The sequence below is a fragment of the Heterocephalus glaber genome, unplaced genomic scaffold (genome assembly GCF_053883595.1).
Source record: "Heterocephalus glaber isolate CG9 unplaced genomic scaffold, H.glaber_assembly_v1.0 deba00001465, whole genome shotgun sequence".
NCBI classification, from domain to species: domain Eukaryota; kingdom Metazoa; phylum Chordata; class Mammalia; order Rodentia; family Bathyergidae; genus Heterocephalus; species Heterocephalus glaber.
The window spans coordinates 7,701,742-7,724,343 of NW_028258312.1; the positions used below are offsets into that span (position 1 = coordinate 7,701,742).

Here is a 22,602-nt window from a genome sequence, read left to right on the forward strand (position 1 = left end):
GTGTTTCAAATGAAAAATAATGGGTATCATTTCTTTATTTCTTCACCTCTTTCAGCTTTGATGCCACAAGAAGCCAGCTTGCTATCTCCCTGATACCTGATAGTTGTCTGACTAAAAAGATTCTGCGACGAGAATCAGCATTTTCTCTAAGACAGGAGTCATAAATTCTCTTCTTCTGAAAGATACATATGTCCTTTAAAAGGTCCAGAGGATTTCCTGCCAAGCTGCCTCTGTCATATGAGCACCTATTAGAGCCATGAGAAGAAAGGCTGAGGGAAGAGGTCTTTCCTTCCACAGCACAAGAAACGAACACACCCTAACATAGGCCAAGAACTTGAACATCGGCAAGATTACATACCAAGGATAAACGCAGATAACATTTCAAATGAACTTTTTTTTAAAAAGCCTATCCTGTGATCTCTTCCTTCAGTTTCCCCATTGCTGGAATTTTTTGAAATATACAGATAATGAGGAAACATTTTTGTTAATATTCTGAAACTTAAATATTAAATTAGGAAGCTGATTGGCTTTGTAGAGTGGTTTGTTGTGAGTCACAATTACACAGGTTGTAATTTACATCTAGATATTCTAAGGATAGTTTCAGGACATTCGGATAGGAAAAAAAGTCCTGGAATTGAGAAGCTACTTAATTTTTAGGCAAGAGCCAATAACATTCAGCTAACTCATGCCTAAAGGGTCTGTTTCTTTCCCCTCAGGACTTTATTGAGCAAGACCCTAGATTTTCCACCAGACTGCAATACCCCTGCTGAGTGCGGAACGCAGGCCCACCACTGGAGGGCGCTTGGACGCTTCCAAACAGCTCCGTGGCGCTGGAAATAAATCCCGAGCCTGAGGACTGGAAAGCAGAGGAGAATGGGGTATTTGATTTTATTAGGCTAATAAGTAAAAGGGAGAACTGCTAGGTTTGGGAGAAAAGCTAAGCTGCTTTCTTTCTTGGGATCAGCCTTCCTACCGAAGCAGCAAACTCACTAGAGAGCAAAAGAGAAAAATACCGCGCCTCCCGAGACTGCGAAGCCCGGCGAGGACGGGTCTCTCGGGCCTGTGTCCCCGCAGCGCTTGGGGCGCCTGGTCCCCGAGGCCCCGGGACCGCCCGCTGCTAGGCGACCGCGCTCGGGTGGCGAGAGGACCAACGCGCTGCAACCTGTCCTAGAAGTCCAGGAACGTGAGGCTTTTTCCAGTCATAAAGGAACTCCTTCCCATCCCACCTCTACCTCCCTTTCTCCCCGCAACGGGTTAGTTCACGGCCTTTCTTTGGGGGGAATGGACAGCGACTCCTGGAAAAGGAGTAGAGCATTTCTGATGGGCCCGCTTGCCGCATTTTCTTCCTCCCTTCCTGTGGAAGGTGCACTCGGAACTGGAAGCACTTTAAACTGAGATTTCCCACGATTAAAAAAAAAAAAAGTGCCTTCTGGGCATCACTTTAAAGCAAAGTCTTGCTTCCTACTCAAGAACCTTTACGTCCCGGGCAGGAAGCGAGGACTTGAAAGGCGCGGGAGAAATGCTCACATTTCCCGATAGCCCGGCGCAGGGCGAGTCGCGCGAAGAACCGGGCGGAGATTGGCCAGCACGCGCGGTGGGCTTAGAGGTCTGTCCCAGCCCCGCGCCGAGGCTGCGTGTCACCCGAGGGGCTCCGGGCTCCGCTCCCAGCTCTCCATCTGCGGAGTGGGAAGGAGCTCCTCTAGAATCAGAGGAGCCTACACTCCAGTAAAAAGATGTCAACTCATTCCTGAGCCCAGAAGCAATTCAGCACCCAAAGGGTTACACGTGGCTGCCGGGCGCAGGCGGAGGAGAGTGCGCCTCGGCACTCCCAGTAATTCAATTAGTCAGGTTTCGGGAAGGTGGGGCGCTGGGGGGGGGGTAGGAGGCGTGGGGAGGGAGGAGATTAGGAAAACGCCTCTTTCTCGTGGAGCAAACCAATCCGGTTGGAGTAAAGAGGAAAAAAATCCCGATCTGTAAGCAAACAGCAGGCCGTCCCCTGACTGGCTGCTCCAGCCAGCCCCCACCTTCCCAAGTAAACTGCTAGGAAAAAAAAAAAAAAAAAAAAAAGGCAGCCCACATGACCCGGGCCGCGACGGCGGTGGAGCGGGCTGGGCGCGGGCTGGCGGCGCCTCCCCTGCTGGTGCAGCGCTCCCCCCGCGCCGCCCGCAACCCCGCGCCCCGCAACACGCCCAGGCGGAGCCCCCTCCCACGTCCACGTCCACGTCCACGCGCGCGGCCCCGCGCAGTGCTGAGGCTGCCGCCGCTGGGTCGCCGCCGCTGTGGGCTCCACACGCAGGTCATTAACGAGGGGGCGTGCCCGAGGAGATTTTTCCCATAAAGCATTTTTCTCCCCCCCCCCTTTTTTTCTCTCTGTCTTTTGCAAAACTGACTTTTACTCCTTTTCACTTCTCGCCAGTCGTTCCAGCCTCTCCAGGGCGGCTCGTGCTGGGCACTCAAGTTTATTTATTTTCCCGCCTGGGTAGGGGTTTTAGGATTCGGTTGGTGGTTTTCACCTCTTGTTTGCTGCTGTTGCCTAAGGAGGGAAAGAGGAGCAGCTGCGGGAGGATCGGGAAGGTTTTCTGATGTAGTCATCGAGGAGGTGCCACTCGCTCGTGCGCGCGCGCTCTCCTTTCCCCCTTTTCAAACTGATTGATGCATCTCTACAAGTTGCTGGGCTCGGGGCCGGACCCGTCGGAGTCACAGGGACACTTCTGAGAGCTCGCCCGGGCTCTCAGCACCGCGTGTGGGGCTCAGTCTCGCTCCCGGAAGGCGATCAGAGCCTGACACCAGCCCGTCCAGGAGTTGGAGGGATCCATTTGAAAGTGATTGTTTCCCCTCCCGCTCGCCAGCGGAACAATTGGGTTAGCGTCGTCCTGCAGGTCTGGGCATCCCAGCTCTGCCTGGCTGACTGGTTCATAACCTCTGCTCTTCATTCACTCCGGTGCATCCACACCCGGCCTAGAAATCCCTGAGACTCGGCCCGCGCCCAGGATACAGGCTCCACCGTCCGGACTCCACTGGGGACCTGCTGGAAGACGCGAAGACCCAAACTTTTCTTTGAGGTTTTCGAGGCAAGACCGCTGCTGGCCAGCGCAGCGGCCGCTTCAGCAGTTCCAGGACGCCGGCGGGGCTGGGCTTGCGGCTCCGGATCCCCACCCTTCTCGGCACAGCGCCCGGTACCGCAGTCAATACCTACGACTCTTCCGAGATTTCCAGGGGTTGCCCGGTGAAGGCACAGAGGCGGCTGCGAAAGCGCTCAGACTCCCGGGGCCACAGGCGTGCCACCCCTTGCCTGCAGGGCACCCTCCTTCTGCGGTTCCCACCGGCCGTCTAAGTAACTTGGAGCGGAGCGGGGCGCAGTACGAGAGCCCCGGGCGGCCGCGGAGCCTTGCACAGCCCGCGGTGCCGACGCTGAGCCGGGCCCCGCGGGCCGGTGTATGTCTCCCCGCGGCCGCGGCGCGCAACTCCTGGTGACTGTGCAGCGCGCGCCGCCGCCTGCCCCGACCCGCGCTGCCGCCGCCCGGCCCCGCACGCACCTCCCTCTCCCGGGGTGACCGGCCTGCAGCCGCCGCCCGAGACCCAGCTCGGCACCCCTTCCCCCGCCCTCGCCGCTGCCACCATACACGCACGCTCCTCTCCATCTTGTGATTCCTTTCTCCTCCGGAGCCTTCCAGAGGGGGCACGAGTTGTCTTTGGCCCCCCCTCCCATTCCACCGCCTTTTCTTCTCGTTCTCCTACCCCTTCCGGGCTCGGCGTGCGCCTCTTTGCGTTCTCACCCCTGCGTTTTATTTATTCATATTTATTTGGCGCCCGCTCTCTCTCTCTCTCTGTTCCCTTCCCTCCCTCCTCCTGGATCCCCGCTCTCTCCCCGGAGTGGCGCGTCGGAGGCTCCGCCGCTGGCCAGGCGTGATGTTGCACGTGGAGATGTTGACGCTGGTGTTCCTGGTGCTCTGGATGTGTGTGCTCAGCCAGGATCCGGGCTCCAAGGCCGTGGCCGACCGCTACGCTGTCTACTGGAACAGCAGCAACCCCAGGTAAGGCGGCGAGGGGCGGAGAGCTGGGGCTCGGCGGGCCTCCGGGCCCTGAGGCAGGAGCGGCGGCGGCGGGGACGGGTGCGCACCAGCCGGCGGGAGCGCGCACCTCCGAGCCCGCTCTCCCGGACACTGCCGGCTCGGAGACCGGGGAAGCGCTCTCCTCGCGCCCTCTTTGTTAAGCTGCACCGAAAGGCCGGGCGCTCCTGGAGTCCCCCGGGCTCCCCAGACCCGCCGCCTCTGCGGGGTGCGGGGAGACGCGGAAAAGGGCGGGAGCCTGGGAGTTGGGACATCTCTGCTTCCAGCCAGGCGCGCTGACCGACAACTCCATCCCGGCGCCGGGCTCGGGCGCGGGAGCCCGCTTTGCGCCGCCGGCGGTTCTGACTGGAGCCTGAGTGCGCAGGGACTGCGGAGGGAACCCGCCAAACAGCCCTAAAGTTTTTTTTTTTCTTTTCTTTTTAAAAATGTTCCTTCTCTTTACCCAGCGCGCACAGAGAGCGCACTGGCTAGGGGAAGTGAAGGGGGCTGGGAGACGGAAGCTTTAGGGTTTTATTTTTCTCTTTAATTGCCAGAAGACCTCTCGGCCCGGGAGTCGGCCTGGGCCTGGCGCGCTGGGCGGTGGAGAGGATTCTCCCACCGCCCGAGCCTACTCCCGCAGTGGGTTCCGGGTACTAGAAAGTTTGAGCCAATACCGGCTACGTCATGTGTGCGGAGAGGGCGCCGGAGTTGGCCGAGCCGGGAGGTGGGAGCCCGTCGCCCGCGGCCTGGCGCTGCGCAGCCGGAGGGACGCGCGCGGTTACCTGGAACGGTTTTGCGGGCGTCCCCGAAGCCCGCGGGAGGCAGGGGTGGGCGCCGGGCTGCCCTAGCGCACGTGCGGACCCCAGTCCCCGAGACGCCTGGGGCTGTCCGACCCTGCGCGAGCGGGCGGGGAGGGGGTACCCCAAGGCCGGCAGAGCCTCCCGGGCGCGGCAGCCCTCAGCCCTACTTTCTCCCCAGCCTGTGTGTGGGCAGCAGCCGGCCCCGCTGGGCCCACATCGCTGCTTCTCCGGGACACAGGCCGGCTTCCAACCGCGGGCTGGTCTTGGTGCCCGCCTAGAAGCGAAGTCGTATCGATTGTACCTGAAAGCACGGGTTCTTCCCCGGGCTGGCGTGGACTTTGGGGGCAAAGAAGCAGGAGGCCAAGGGATGAGCTTGCGGTTGCTGAGCCCAGCGAGCCTGGGGAGAGGGGCCTGCCGGGCGCCTCCCGTTCGCCCATCGCCGGCCCTCTCCATCGCCCTCCAGGCTTCCTTCGCTGTGCGAGCCTGAGGAGAATTCCCAGTTTGAGTAGTGTCAGCTCAGATGAAGATGGACGGATTTCCCCGCGAGCCGTCCACGGGTTTCGGAGCTGAGAGGGAATCCCCTGCCCCGCTAATCCAAGCTACTCGGTCATGCCCAGGTAGCCCAAAGCCCAAAGGCATCCTCACCTAGTAGAAGTGGAGACACCCTGAAAGTTTGTTAAGTCTCGGGGAGGTGGATGGTGGGATGGGATGCTATTTCTTCTTTGACATGCCACTTACCACTACTAGGAAAAGAGAAAGAGAAGCCATCCTGCCAGAGGAGGTGTCTTTTATTAAAGCGGACAAGACAAATAGAGCAAGCTTTCCAGTTGTGCTGGTGTTAAAAGCAAGTCTCATTATGGTGGTTGGTTTTATTCCCTTTGGGGCTTTATTAGACAGCATGTATGAAACAGGAATTTATAGTTCTAAACTTTAGCACTTTATTAAATAAAGGAACAGTGAGTTAGTTGAATTTAGGACCTTTTGTTCTTGATTGTCCCTCCAAACTTCAGTGTGAGCTTTTCCTAGTGGTACTCATTTATTTTGGATAGGTGGGGGTTCCAGTCTCCGCTGGGTTAACACAGAAAGAACCAGCAACATCCTGATTCTAACCCCTCTTCTTAACCTGTCAAGCTAGTCTGAGTTAGCTTGGGGATGTTTTGTCTCAGGTTATCTCTGTTTTATGCTTTTGGTACTGTTGTTTGGTTTGAGATTAGCACATTGATTTCTGTCACAGGTCATGTTTTTTAATAGATCTGCCCTGCCTGGAGAAAGCTCTTCTGCTCAGACGCCATGGTGGCTTTGAACCTGCCTAAAGTTAATCTGCAGAATTTAAAAGTACTAGGAGTATTCTTAAGTCAGTGTGCTAGTTTAATGGTTGTGGAAATACCTTTCTATTTGATCATTATCAGTTTGATAATGTTCAAAAGAGGGACTGAGGTACCCCCATCATACTCAAGAAATTTAGCTCTAACATTTAACATTCTTAGAAGTTTCTGGAGGCATTTATCTTTTATTTATCTATGTTACTACAGTAAAACTTACTCTTAAAAATAATATTTAAAAAGTAGACAGCGGTAGCCAGTTTTAACTCAGAAATGTTGAATAAGAAGGTACTTTTTGAAAAGTCAACTTGGATGTAATTTTTTAAAGTCCAAATAAAAAAGTAATTCAAAAATAAAAACTAAGTGTATCACAGAAGATAGAAAATGTTTCATTTGTGTATAGATTTATTAAATTCTATAAATTCAGTGTTGCATTTCCTTATAATTTTGCAAAATAAGTTAGCCTTAACTTTTGGTTTTATATAGAAAGTATCAAGAGTTTACTAAACTAGTAATATGATCAAAAGACTCCAGTCTTTTAAGAAAAATTAGACAATGTTAATTGCAACTTAGATACATTTTTAGATTTCTCTTTTAAAAGAAAGTTCAGTGGATACATTAAGCTAATAAGAATGGGTACTATATCTAAATGAAGTAAACACATTTTAGCTTTATGAAAGATGTGATGTTAAAGTATATTTAGTTAGGTAAAATTAGAAATTAAATATGTCCTGACCACAGGGATTAAGTATATTATTGTGTAACCTGTGTTACAAATAACTTGGGCAGCCAATGGAAATTTATCTGCTACTCTCCTTGACACCATAAACGTCCATAAATCTGGGCTCACAGGAAAAATACTAAACTTATTTGCTGTCAGAATAGTTTTACTGTTAGAATATATGTTCTTGGTAGTCACTTCTGGAAAGTAGATACTCAGTTTTCACATCTTGCTAACATTTTAGTTGCCAGTTTTTATTGGGCGGTGGACCAAACTGATTTTATGTGTTGAATTGGCATCACTCTGTGAAATAACAACTGAGATCTATCAGACTGAATAGAAATACTGAATAGAAATATGATAATATTTGCCTCCATGCATCTTCCACATCTAAAATTTGAAAACTTGCGTGAGTTTCACCTAAAAGCGTGAATGCTGAATGGTCCTTTGAATGTACTTTGTATTCTAAATTGGAATGTTACTAAGTACCTTTGAATAATCAAAGTCCAAATCAAAGAGGGTATAATTTATTTTCTTTAATTTTTTTAAGGTTGTAGAAAGCTTTTTAGTAACTTTAAAAGAAGACTTTTGGTAATCTAACTATTTATATTCTCCCTTAGTACCTATACTTACAAAGATAAACATTACTTAATATAAAGAATATAACTTTTAAGCTGAAGCATAGTATTGTTTGGTGCCTACAATAAGAATATTCTTTTGAATAGTGTGTATAGATTGGAAAATTCTTGGATTCTTCTGACTCCAAAATGGTGCTACGATAAGCAAACATTTCTCCAAGTTGGCATTTTAGATGCAATAAATAAAATAATACACTAACAAATATGATGAACACACTTTGGGTAGTACTAATTTTCCTCCCTTGGTGCTTGGAGTATACTCAATTTAAAATGTTATTCTCTTTACATGAAAAATATCTCTGGTAACTCATCAAGGACTTTGTACACTTGAACCTAATCACATGTTTTCTTTGGATTTTTTTCAATTCTTTAGGAACTTGTAAATTAAACATTTCATATTAGAGTAGTAGGTAATTGACACCATTTAGTTTTGCTGACATATAATCTTGGAGTTGTAGAAGTAACACGATTGATTTCTAGGTCAACACTCCCAAGTCCTCTGACAGTGCAGGTCATGTATGTGGCTAAGTAAGAGAAGTAGTAACATTTCCCCCCAATCATACTCCCTTGGGTGTTTTTCTTCTTTCAAAATTCACTTGCCTCATTTTAAAATATTTTGATGTATGAACAACAGAATGCTGGCATTGTGTTTTTTTTCACTGACAAAATAAATGAAATCATCATGGTTTAGACCTATGAATTTGTTATGAGAAAAGAGGAAAGGTTTACCTCGGTTTTGAATAAATTTTGTTAGTAAACTTGTAAGGAATTTCCCTTGTTTTTAAAATTTTAAATGTTTAATGTCTTTTTTATGTTAGAAACATAAATTTTTTTCAAGTAAAAACATTACTTAGCATCTTAACTTTTATTAATTCTGAGCCTCAATGTCACTATGATTTTATTAGATATATTAGGATATTCTTGTCATTTTGATACTTATAACTGAATTTATATAAGCACCAGGAGAAGAATAAGGCAGTACAGTTGCTTACCTATTTATCGGGACCTGAAATTAATTCTTTCCCTTGTTTAAATCTTGACATTTGTAAAAGAGAAGTATACTCCTTGTTTTTTGGCTACCTTTCCAAAGAATTTTGAAAAGCAAAGTTTGCTACTGCGATGTTATGTTCCAGCCACTGTATGCATTGTTTTACATAATTAAAACAAACTATCAAATGAAGCTATCTGCCTTTTGGGTGACTAGAACCTCAGTGCTGTTTCAGGCACACTTGGTTGTACAGGCTCATTTGGCCTTTCCGATGTTAACAAACCACTTGTGATTTAAAGTATCAGACAGAGTCTGTGGTAGTTCATTACTGCCTGCGTGACTTTAGTTGTATTAACTAGTCCAGTGGTTCACAGAACTAATATCTTATTGTCATGTGTGTTGAGGCTGATAAACAATAGCTTTAGAGACTTCCATCTTTGAAAACAACTGAGGATCAGGGTTGAAGGAAGCACTTAGTTATCTGGGGACAAATTAACCTTGTGAGTTTTCTGTCATTTAATCTTGCAAAATGTTTTTTGAGCAGGTAGCTCATTACATTCTGTCCACTGGCCTGATTTCCTGTTGGATAGGGACAGATAAAGATGGGCACCTCCTTTTCTCCCCTGTTGCTATGAGCCAAGCAAGCTACCAGCTTCATGCTGGGCCAAGAAAATGAATGAATACAATTAGTACTTTAAGAGTCTTGGCCTTTGCTAGCTTGAGAGATGAAGATACCAAAAGAATTTACCTTTGAAACAGAAAGAAAAAACATTAAAATATAAAATGAACAAAACAGAATATATTAAAACATAGTTTTACATATGTAGTAGCATTTGGTCTATTACTTTGGGGTTTTTTTTGCAATGTAAATCATTAATAATTTTTCAAAAGAGTCCACTCACTGTCTTCTTTACGTAATGTTTTGAGGGACCTCCATGCGTAAGTTCTTTTTTTTTTGGTACCAGGGATTGAACTCTGGTCCTTGTACTTGTGGTGCAGGCAGCGGAACCACTGAGCTAAATCCCCAGCCCATAAGGTTGTAAAATTCTATGATATCTTGTTTTAAGTAATGAATCACTCTATGTTGACTGATTCCATATTATTGATTTCTTTTCAAAAGTGGTATACAGACTGTTAGAATAGCAGGCTCACTAGAATGTCTCTGTTGGAGGAAGGTGGCCCTTACCTTTTGCCCAGGACAACTCCTTCAAATCAGTTTTCTGCACCAAGAAAAAAATTGTCCTTTGGTCATTTGTAATAGGTGATACCTTCCTATTTTGGTAGAAAAATCTCAAAGAGGAATATGAGATAGTAATATTCAATAACCTGTCTTATGATGGTGGTTTTAGCCAAATATCAATAAACTACTGTCTCTCTTAAGGGTCTGACTTATATTAGTAGATTTATATGTTAGTCTGCTTTTCAACCTATGTCTTGAGCTGTTTTGTAGAAAAGTTTCTTGTGATTAATGTGAACTTCCAGCGTTTCTGAGTAGGATATTACTCAATACTGTACTAGATCTGTTTGCTCTTAAATTTGTCTGCATTTATGGTTTCGAGATTTAGTCATTCACAAGCAAGGCAGCACAATGACACTGACCCACTTAGTTAAAAATTAAAAAGTAAGGATGCAAATTCTCTGTACGATTATGTATAATTTTTAGTAAATAAAAGTTTCTTACATGGTAGTATTCTTAATAGTCTTTCCTCTTAATTTTAATCCCAGTGGATGGTTATAATACTGCTGAGATCTTTTGTGTGGAAGCAAACTCTTGATTTTTCTTTTGTTTGTTTGTTTTGTTTTTTGGTACCGGGGATCGAACTCGGGACCTTGTGCTTACGAGGCAGGTGGTGGAACCACTGAGCTAAATCCCTGGCCCTACAAACTCTTGATTTTGAGATTTCTGAATGTAGTTTTCAAACAGAGAGCCCTGTATTTCAATAAAAACATTAAAAATATTGAAAACTCTGACTTGAGTTCACTAGTTGCTGAGAGGCAGTGGTGCACCATAGTGATGGTTAGTTCTGCTCTCATTCAGGTAGAATTCTATCATTTTCAATACGGAAAAATAAACCTTTGTCATCTTTAGAAACATCTTTCATACAATTGACAGTTGACAGGTTGAAGAAAATGTTACTGTCAGGTTTTATTTTCCACTCAAGTGAGGAATAAAAATAGGTCTGAATGATTTTTTAAAAATCTATCTAGAAGTTATTTCAAAATGGAGGAAAATGTTTTTAATTTTTATGTGTAGGTCATAGAATTAATCTGCCATTTGCTTCAGGGCAGGTCAGCGAAGTGCAATTCAAGGAGAGCTTGTCTCACAGTTCATTTCGTATGGTTTTTTACTTTAGAAATGATATATAAAGTCAGATATAGTTAATTGATTCTCATATTACTGGATGTTTTTATGATTGGATTCTTAAAAGATATATGAATTATTATTAGTGTTGTTTTTTATCAAATGACCTGATTTTCATGACTTGATGATCATGAGTTTGATATGAAGTAAAAGTGAGAATTTACCCATATGTATTGGATTATCATATTAATAACAAGCAAAGATTAGACCTTTTAAAAATTTGCTTTGTTTTTAATGATTTTAAAGAACTGCACAGTATGATCCATGGGTTTCTATGTAGAAGTACAGGAAAACATGGGAATTGTAAAATATATGAGTAAATTCACATATCCTTACTTAGAAAAGCTAGGATTTTGGCTTTCAGTTAAATCAATGTGTTTCTTTTTTCCATTCTAGAAGCAGCCATCTTGTTTTAACACCAATTTTATTTCTTTCGTGAAAATGGTCCGGAAATGAATATGGATGATAGAAAAGGACTAAACCACTTTATAATCATTTTGGCAGGTCTCTACATTTATATCTCTGTCTTACTTGCAAAGTCACTAAACTGCTATCTTCTTGTATTTTAGTTGACAAAAATGGATGTTTTAAATAGTGATAATATATTAAAACTCAGGCATATGATATTTTATTGTGGAAGGTCGGGCTGTACCATGTTTCCATATGTATTTTTCCTTAAAGCTTCTAATTCATCGTTAACTTTAAAGTAATGTACTAATAGTCCCTACTGTCCCCTCCTCCCCTAGTTTTCTTTTTCTGACTTATTAAGTAGATTTTGCTGCTGTTGTTGTAGGTTTTTTTTCTCCCAAATTACTTAGCAGTACCGAGAATCCAGTAAGAAGTAGTGATGAAAATGTAGGTACCTTCCAAGATAAAACATTTGTGCTATTTTAAGAAACATATGAAGTCAGAGCCTTTTAATTCCTGAAATATAGCCTCTTACTTTCTCATCAACAAACCTTTCTTGTAGGTTCTTATAGAAAAATATTTTAGAAGTAAATTTATATTTGTTATTAAAAATTATGATACTATGTCAGCTGAGTCTGCTATATTTTCCACCATGTTTTGTATGTCTGGATACATTGAAAAGGACATGTGTTCTAGTAAACTTTACCAAAAATGTTTACTACATTTCTTGTTACTGCATCTGTTTGATAATATCTGGGAACATTAGCCCCATGTTTTGCAGTAGAAGTGGAGCTTCCTTAAGATTAATTGCAAAAGTCACCTGACTCAGTCTAATTTAAACTGGGCACTGATGAATACAGTATATGTCACATTCAGTTCATTAGAAGTAGAGTTTTGGGTAGTCGTAGAAGTAGTGTTAAGGTGATAAAAATAAAAAACATTTTAAGAACAAATACACATATCTTATAGTTAAAGTCCAGGTAGGAGCTGATAGGTTTTTACACTGAAAAACTTTCTTCTGATATCCATCATCCATTTTTCTTTGAGTGGCTGGTGGAAAAGACTAAAATAATTGAGTGTTCAAAGTGACCTTTTAGTTCTAAACTAACAAATACTTTTGTTTTCTTATACTGTTTCCAAGCTGTCAGAGTTTCCATTTTGAAATTTATTAATGACATATTTGTATATGGAAAAGCTGTAATTAACCGTTACCTCTTGCCACTATGAAAATACATACGGTGAAAGCATTTTTGTATTAAAAATGTAGTGTTGTGTTTTGAATAAAATCAAGTTATGGCTTTGAAAACTTCTGGTGCACATTGCTATCTAGATTTTGATGGTGGAGGATATGATTCTTGGTGTCTCATAGATGTCAGGGGAATGTACAGTTTTGTTGCATTAACTGCACTAATAATGTATAAAAGAGTTAACCTGCTAGTTAAGTTTTTTTCCTAACAGTACTTAATGGAGACAAATGAAAATGGGAAGAAAAGGTAAAATAACCCTAAATAGGGGGAAATTATCTTTGTGTTTAACAATTAGGTTAAACAAAGTGAGGGCAAATGAGCCTCGGTCCCCTTCTATTGTTTCAGGGCAAGAAAATACAGACAGATGTCGGAATGTGGAAGCGGTGACCTCTGACTCGCACAGCACGGCCACTGCCCCGGCACACAAGTGTCCCGAGCCACCATCGTAGCAGGATACTTTTTTGAAGTGACTGACACTTTGAGATGGAGATCCCGAAACTGATTTTGAGGCTATTTGCAGTTCCTCAAAGTCTCAGTTTTTCTAACTTCAATTTTAAGTTCCTCACCTTAGCTTTTATGAAAAATGTTTCTTTGGCTCAGACAGAGCTTTAGTGACTTCTGGATGAGTTCTCGATCTGTGTAGTCACGATAAATCTTGCCTCCCAATAATTTTATTCAGTGGGTTGGAATAATAGAATAATGAAGGCTAAGGGAAACTCAGACGTATGGTTCTGCTGCAGCAAAGTATTTGCTTGCTTTATTTAGCTAATACTTTTTTTAAAAGATAGATGAAAGCATAGGTTTTTTTTGAAGGCCTTTTCTTTTAGTCTCTGCTCTGCAATCTTGCCAGTAACCCCTGGGTTCAGACAGACCATTAATGTTTTAGATACTGTGGCATTCAGTGCTTTCTTCATGTATTTGTTTACTGTTACTGCTTCAATAAACTTTTATTCCTATTTCTGTAGTTTTCTGGCAGGGGCTTCATTTATTAAAATTTAGTGACCCAGCACTAAGAGGGGTACAGTTCAAATAGTGGTGCTTCTGACAGGGTTTTGTGTCAAACTAGAGAAAATAATAGGGAAATGAAAGCTGCCAAAATGTGTCTCCCAATTACTAATTAATCAGGCGAGAAAGGCCTCAGTGACAGATCTTATGTCCGCCATGGCAGCAACTTGGGGATGCTTTGTTTTAAATACTGTATAAAACAAATTAAAGCAGGCCTCAGGAAATGTAGCACCCAGACATTTGATATTACCAGCGCTAATTTTTTTTTAGGCCTCAGGAAATACAGCACCCAGATATTTGATGGTACAGTGCTAATTTGTCTGAGGTCTGTGAAAAGCAAGGCTCAAATCCAAAAACTGAATCTCTGTATTCTTCACAGAGAGTGAAAATAGAATGCTGCTTAAAGAGTATTTTCTTTATTAATAAGCAATGCCTTTATTTTTATTAATATTTAACTGCAGACAGGGTTTTGGATTTAGTATTGCTGAAGCATTGTATTGAAGCATTGTATTGAAGCATTGACTTTACCGTCAACAGGAACTTGGGGGAAATTCAAAAATCAATTTTTTTTCTATTGTTTGCCTGTCATAAATATTTTGAAGATTATTATAATAGAAGTACAAAACTTTCCTCCCATATATATATGAATATATATATGAGTATATATATATGAATGAGAGAGGGTGGGAAGAGGGACAGAGATTCTAATCTTCTCTGCCACTGTTCTCTCTATGGCTGCTGGACTCATAATTAAATGCCTGTTATTAGTGTATTTTTTCCGTAGCATTTACAACATAAAAAGAAAAAAAGGTCTTGTATGGAACTATAGCTGTCAGGGGAACAATGAAAACTAATTACACACTCTGCTGTCCCATTGCCAACTATACTCTTGGGAGACAACAACATGACGGTGTGTGTGTATATGTGTGTGTGCACGCGTATGTGACTATGTATGGGATGTTCCATATGAATATGTACACATTGGGTCAGACATACTGTTGGTTTAAACTTTAAGCTCTGGGTTTTCTGAAAACAAAAAAATAATAATTTTTTTAAAAAAGCAGTTCTTTGCTGGGGGGAGAATTCCCTACTTTAGTATCTTTTGTTTATAATATAGTCTTTGAGAACAAGTCATATTTATGAGTCTCACTTTGAATATTATTTTGAGGTGGTCTTGTTATTGATTTACCAGTGATATTAATTTTCTGATTATTTATAACTTGTTTTGAAAATTGTTATTTCTTAGCTCTTGATTTTTTTGTTGAACATCTGATTATTTGAAAATGAGTCATTCTTTTTATAATGTAGAGTTCTCTATCACTGTTTTCTTTTTTGATGATTTTAGTCATTTCACTGACTCTGGTAGATGGATCTGGTAGAGAAATATGAAAACTAACAAGATGATATTTCTCAAACTTATTGCAGCTTTGGTGTATGATTTGTTAAGAAAAGACATTGAAGCTATTGAATAGCATGGGGTTTAGAATCAATTTTGAATTTCAATCATTCACACCATTCCACTTCTTCAGTTTCATGTAGAATCAGGACCTGGCCCTATATAATATTTTACAATTACTATTTTCATTGGTTGGCTTAATTTTCTTTAATATGTCTAAAACCAAAGCCACATGGGTGAATTTAGGAAATATATGTTGATATGAACTTATCCAAAGTTTTCACATTAAACTAGTATTATAGCTAATATCTATTAGTGCTTTTATATTTATATGCTGAAAGCCTAAAAGTTATAACTGATAAAATATTCATTGAGTGGAATTATGTGGAAAACATTGGGAACCATACAGATTTCAGAGATGAATGAGATAACATCTGTGCCTGTAAGGAATTTAAGTTTTATGCAGATAGAAGAATTTTATAGATGTAATCACAGTATGAAGTAGAAAGTCCTGTAAGAAATCTTTACACATCAATTTATTCACCACATATTTACCAGGACTCCACTGTGGTATTCTTCAGGTATTGTTCTTTGTGCTGGGAATACTGCAGTAAACAGCATAAACCACATCCCTGCTATCAGAAAGCATTTATTTAGTGATTTATAGATCATTGTTCCTTTCCCCAGAGGTGGGCCCAGACCTTCTGGGATGTTGTTGAAATGTAGATGTTAATTCAGTAGATCTGGGGTATGGACCTGATCCCTGGTGATATTGAGCCTGTGGACTATGAATCACAGTATGGACGGCAATGTTCTAGATAAAATTTGGTGGGGAAAGAGATTGCTTCTGGCTTCTCATCAAGGACTCTTCCTGGTATTGGCCCTGAATTTTCTATATAGTTCTATAGTTTCTAAAATGGCTCAGTATTTACATGAGTGAAAGTTACTTGTAAATTAAAAAGCTTAAAGCCTAGTAGTCTTCATTTCTAACCACTATCTTCCAAATCTCAGACAAATCTAGTAAAATAGATTTTTACATTGAGGTTTTGGCTTCATTATAAGTACACCACTAGTAAAGGTAAAGGCCAGGAATTTTGTTGTAATTCTTGCTCTCTAGACAAATTCTACTGGAGTGAAAATATTGTCCTGATGTAAAAATTGTAGACAATTCTGTCATGAATTTATGTGCAACCCTCCCCAGATGTATTTTGTATGCCAGTGCCAGAATTACACCTCAGAAACAGATTTTTAACACTTTCCAGTTTAAATCCATATGGTTAAATGAACCCAAAATGTTTATTTTGCATTCAGCAAAGAAGATGGCTTAACAGTTTTTCTGCTTCCACTGGCTAGGTTTCTCGTGGGTGGTTTGCAGGATCCTGTACTTCCAATGGAGTTGTAAAAGACATGCAGAAAAAATGCTTTCCTGCTTTAACATTCTGTGATTCTACTCAGCAGTCTTTGTTCCTAAAGAGTCTGCATGTATGCTTCTACTTCTTTTCCCCACAGCATATATATAATTTTCTTTTACAGTTCAAATATGTGATGATTTTATTAACAAAGAAGGAAGGAAACTAGCTGAAGTCAGATTACTTTGCCTGGTTTTGTTTGTTTGTTTGGTTGTTTTTGCTCTCCTTCGTTCCATGCATATGAATAGAATATTACTAATCTAAGTGAACTTTTTTTTTTTTGCTTAAATTCTTTTATTGGTACATAAATAGATATATAATACCTAGGTATATAACACGTTTACATTTATCATTGGGTGCTTGTACCTGTACATGATGTATCTTGGTTCTTATTTTTTCCCCATTACCTGTGCGCCCTTCACCCCCTCCACCCTTCCCTATTTACAAAGACTTTGTTTCCATTGTTTTCTTTTCTCATAATTTTTCCTTTCCCTTCTTTCCTTGCCCCCTCCCCTCCCACTTGCCCTACCCCTTTGGACCTTTTCTTCCTATTTCAAATTATCAACTCATTTTAATTTTTATTTACACTTTCACTTTCTCACACCAGAGAAACTATTCGGTATTTGCACATGTGTGTCCTATTGATTTCACTTAAGAGTATGTAGTCTAAGTGAACTTTAAAGTCTTGATAAGCATCAATAAGTAGACAGTGTTTCACTCTGGAACAATTTTAAAAAGAAAAATGAAACTGTTTCCACTATAAATCAGTTGTATTATTATGAAAACAAAAAGAGGAAGAAATTTAAATATCCTTATATAACAGTGTTTGTTAATAATTTTCATAGTTAATTATAAAAAAGCAAATATTTTCCTTGTTAAATTCGTGATATAATGAATTTAATTGAAATATTATGTAGTATTATGTAAGAGCAATGAATGTTATTAAGAATAGTAGGTCAAGACGATTTTTGTTTGTGGGGTTTATATTTATGCTCATCATGGTAGAAATAAATGTTTTTGGACAGTAACTTGAACAGATACCTTCTTAGGCTTTCTAGTTTTATGATTCTTATAGATCGAGAAATTCAAGAATCTTCTGGGGCCGGGGATTTAGCTCAGTGGTTTTGCTGCCTGCTGCGCAAGTGCAAGGACCTGAGTTTGATCCCCGGTACCAAAAAAATAAAAATAAAAAAGAATCTTCTATGACTATGGGTGAATTTATGTAGCTCTTAATAGAGAAGTAATATGCTATGTATTTAGAAGACTGTTAAATTTAGGTATAGGATATCTTTATTGATTATCATGAAGTCATTTGCATATCCCTCAGGAATGGCTTTGTTCAAATTATAGTTGATATACCAAAGATTTATAGTCATTGGCATGTTTAGAGTAGAAGGTATTCAAAAGTTCTAATTAGTGTCTTGCCCTTCCATTTTTTTTTAAAAAAGGAAAATAAGTATTTTAAGTGTTTTAAAAATTAGATCAGGTTATTAACAGTGATTTATTATCAGATTAATAGGTTATAACTCAATTTTTAGGTACACTGATATTTGTACATATACAGGTCATTTTGACCACACAAAAGACATTAAATCCATGTACATTTTCTGTTTGGAGAGTTTTTTGAAGGGCAAATGTTGAGAATAATGTTTCAAATGTTTTTTGAGTGTTGAATGTGCAAGGACTCAGAATGAGATATTAAAAGTATATCTGATTAGATTCGTCAATTGTCTATCAAATATTTTTGGGTTATATTTTAATACATTTACATTTCAGCTTGAGTTGAATAAGTATACCATGTATAGTGGTGAATCTGAGCCTCAATTCCTCCATTCTAATAAACAAATGGGAATAATAAAAATAATGTCTCATGAAAATTTAAACAAAGGACTTTAAAACTGCTATAAAACATATAAAAAGAATAGAGTTAATCATACCTCAGTAAGGCTGGGAAAAAGAACAAGTTGAGGAGGGAAAAGACTTCATGCAGGTGGATCTCATTTTATAATTCAGTATATTCTTGTAAGTTGCATAAATGCAAGTTCTTAGAGATAAAAACTTATTTTCAAAGCGTCACGGAAACACTGACTTTTTAAAAGACAAGTTGTATTATTTTGTAGTATATGTTCTCTCTGAAAGACAAGATTTAAGCATTTACACTGGATTGTCTTTTAAAGAAATTCACATTTCAGTTTTTATTTTTACAATAATAACAACATGTGAGGAGTGATACTTTAGGGGACAAGACTGCTAGACCTTTTCCCAGAAGTGAGTTTTGGATCTCCTTTGTAAAACTGGTTAGGTTTCTTTTTCTTTTTCTTTCTTTAATGTTCTCTTTTCCCCTCTCAATTTGTCTCATCTTTACCATTTTCTATACTTCGAGCTTCCTAGGTACAGTGAGATATCTCCATCTCAAAGGAGAAATTAATGAATACTGACACCCTCTTGGAAAAATGCTTGTATTTCCAATGAGGACCTTGTTGAAACAAATCAATTCTTGTTCTTTACAGGCAGCCAGACTATTCCTGGGATCCTAGGATTTTTATGTAACTTACTGCCAGAGGAATAGGATTTAGTCTCTCCATGCCTGTCTGCTTAAGAACTCTTATATTTGACTTTAAAACTTGATACGTATTAATTATGCACATGTTGATATTAGGAGGATAATAATAGCTAGATCATAATGTCTAGCTGAGAAAGGAAACAAAATCTGTCAAGGAACACATATTTTAATGCATCGAAACCTGAGTATCACATTACTGTCAAAGGGCAATTTTCTCGTAGAATTGTCTGGTGGTTATTCAAACCAGCTCTTTATTTCATATGTTTACAGTTATTCAGGAACATAGCAAATGTGCTTGTTATTGTTTTAAAATTGCAATCATACACTTACACATTTTTTTTTTTTTTTTTTTTTTTTGGTGCCGGGCATCGAACTCGGGTCCTTGCGCTTGCGCAGCAGGCGGCGAAACCACTGAGCTAAATCCCCGGCCCTACATAATTATTTATAACATTGTTTGACTTCTATAAACTCCCTTAGGTTAAAAAAAAGAGAGTAATTTGTAAGGGAAATTATCAATGATCCTTATGTGTCATGCCCAGAAATTTAGTGATACCTGAGGCCAGCAATAAAAATATCAGGTGTGGTATTAGCAAGACCAAAACTATTCGAAAGAGCACTGCTAGCTCTGCATAGCAGATTTCCTTTACAAGTTCAATGTTTTAATACTTAGAATTGCTATCATAATGGGACACTGGGCTTATCTTTGCTGCTTTTATATCATTTTATACAAAAGCAGGTTTCTTTTGTCCTGCTGAATTAAAGTTAAGATTTCTCGAAGGAATGAGCTTGCTATCAGTTTGTTTCAAGTTTAAAACTTTGTAATTTAATATTACTTTGTGCCTGTGTCTCATGAATGATTAATAGATACAAGCTCTCCCCTGTACCAAGTTTTCTTTTTTGGCAAAGTGTAGTCAAGAAGTTTAAATTTTGATGACTTACTTACTGATACTTTGTATTATTAAAAAATGAATTCCTTATACTCCTGTACATCAATTGAAAGTACCAGGCAGAGACTTCATCTTACCCAGGCTTACTTCGTATTTTCTTTGCACGAGAGCATGTCGACTGAGTGTGCAGCAATCCAGTATTTCCTTAGGATGTTGAAATGATTGGATTGAGTTGCATTTTAATGACTTAGCTTTTATTAATATGTTAAACACTATAGTAAAATTAGAGCTGAACATATTCTAGTGTCTATGATGAATGTAGACAAACATAATAGAATAGGCCAATTCTACTGCACTACCTTTTACTTCATACTTTTTTGTGGTAGGGATAGTTGAATTTACTCTGTGTCTTTGTGAAGATTAAATTGTGTCACTTTTCCTCTACATGTTTAGAGTACAGAAGAGAACAGAAGATTAGAATACTACCCTTTAATACTGAAGTTGTCATATACCAGAATTTTAAATTTTGTACAACTGCAAATCCTCTTTAATTTCTCTTATTAAATGTTTTAGATTATTTGGTTCTGTCCTTATAGAAATACTATAAAATGTGAATGGAATGTATGTTTATCACTTAAAAAATAGCAAAGTCCATTTATTGATTTGGTGTTTGTTTGTTTGTTTGGTATCGGGGATCGAACTCAGGATGTTGCGCTTGCTAGGCAGGCAGCGGCACCACTGAGCTAAATCCCCGCCCCCCCCCCCAGTCCATTTATTGATTTGAATGGAACAATGAGCTTTACAATTGGTAACAGCAGAAGGCTATGAATTTCTTTCCTTAGGTATCTAATAGAAATATTTAGTAGTCTCATACAGCCTTAATTATTTTAGTAAGCTTTCCCAACTGTCACTTTGGTTTAGTTTTATAATAATTGAACTTTTAAAAAAATGTTTAAATCAAATGGACCGATAGAAATATTTATGATTAACTCATTTCATTTTTTTTTTTTGGTACCGGGGATCGAACTCGGGACCTTGCACCCTCATTTCATTTTTTAATAATCAGAGCATGTCCACGTTATCACAACAAAACATAATGTAAGTAACAGGAAAACGCCACTGATTCTCATATAGTTTTGGAATCAACCCTTCATCCTGCTTCCATGTCTGTCTCATAGTAAGCCACTCTCACTGGTAGAAAGGGAATGTTCTTGATATTTTCCTAGGTACTCGCTTCAGCACCATACATTGACCTTCCCAGTCTATTTCCAAGACAGTGGGCACCCTTACTAGCATTTATCAATTCACACTCTCAATTCATGAGGTTTGGTACTTACGACTTCATTTGGACATACTTGGATCAACATCATATGCACAATCTGGCTTAGAGCTAAGTGATGGGGCTTGGGTTAACCTCACACAGAGCCCTCGAGTGCCATTCTGGGTAGAGTAGGCAAACATTGGCAAGCTCCGGGTGGTTGATAGGATCAGGGCCCCCTGTTCATAACATACACCGGGTTCACAGTAAGTGGATTTGCACTGCAGCTGATAAGGAGTTTAAGACTGCAATCTTCAGTGTTGGAAGACAATTGGTTTTTCTTGTTATAAATTGCTAATTAGTATTGAAAGTCTAACCTGTTTTGTTGAACAGCCTCCCTTATTTTCTCTGAGAAAGTAGTTTGGACAGTAATCTATTTACTCTATCTCTACACCTCTCTTCCCTCTTGTTAAAATAAAATCTAGAAACCTCTTGGGACTCCCCACTGTTGAGTTCTGCTTGGAAGGAGCTTTAAAACAGTGGCTTCAAACTGAAGTAAATATTGACTGGGTCTGGGGCTGAGCCCTGCTCAAAGCCTCCTATTGTTCCTCCTGAGTCAGCACTCCAGAGCAGGCTCGGGTAGGCATGTGTTAGGGAGAGAAGAAAGGCTGTGGAAGGAAATTAACAGGGCCCACAGCTGAACTCGTAAATGCGCCATACAGAGGAAAGGGAAGCTGACTACAAAGCCAGCAGGAGCTTATGCTGGGTTACTGAGAATTTAGGAGACTGAAGTGCAAAATCACTGGCTGTCCTGTCTGTTTCAGAGAAGTTTAAGGTACACATGAAGCTGCCTGTCTGGTGGGTCCTGCCTTTCTCTGACTGAAACTTTCATACCAGTGATGCTGTCTTCCCAAGGGCACAGGAAATACAGCCTTTTGGCGCAAAGGAAAATAAGGGGTAAAGCTGGAATCCAGAATAAGAGTTCTGTCTCCCTGGTACCTGTTCTGATGCTTCCTTGAGCCTTCCCTCCTTCAGCTGTCATGTCGGATTATACACTCTCTTGGGTCTCCTAAGTGCTTTGGCTTCCCTGGGGTATCAGATGGGTGAGGGAGAACCATGTGCCATCTGAAATGAGAGTTCTGAAGTTCTGAAGAGATGTTCTTATTGTATGATAGATTTAAACTTTTTCTAAAGAAAAAAGAAAACTCAATCACTTAAATATGGAACAGATTCCCTTGTTGAAGTGGAACGCTGTGAGTAAAAGCTGTCTGTATTTTTACCATTTAATTCAGGAACCCAAACAAACAGCTGGCTGACTTGTGTTTTAGTGAAAACCATTCCAGTACATTTACTAACTGGAAAAGTAAACATCCTTAAAAAGAAATTCTCATGTGTCTTGACTGCAAAGTGATTTTTAATAAATATATAGTAAAACCAACAGCATATTTGGATTTTTCATTTCCACTGGTATTGTGAGCATCACTTTAAATGTGTAGTCTTCCGTGATGTTTGATGTGAACATATCAGTGCTAAAGACCACATGCAGGCA

The 22,602-nt window shown here is 40.6% G+C and overlaps 1 protein-coding gene across 3 annotated transcripts in view; it reads left to right on the forward strand.

Moving 5' to 3' along the window:
- The first annotated feature begins 3,854 nt into the window (after nucleotides 1-3,854).
- Efna5 (ephrin A5) overlaps nucleotides 3,855-22,602 on the forward strand; it is a 274,844-nt gene continuing 256,096 nt past the window's right edge. For 2 of the 3 annotated variants that reach the window (XM_004841760.3, XM_004841761.3), the window contains exon 1: nucleotides 3,855-4,034. In XM_004841760.3, coding sequence (XP_004841817.1) covers nucleotides 3,910-4,034 — 125 coding nt within the window. In that variant the 5' untranslated portion in view covers nucleotides 3,855-3,909. The remainder of the gene's footprint in view (nucleotides 4,035-22,602) is intronic. The other variant, XM_087180886.1, reaches the window with a different exon arrangement.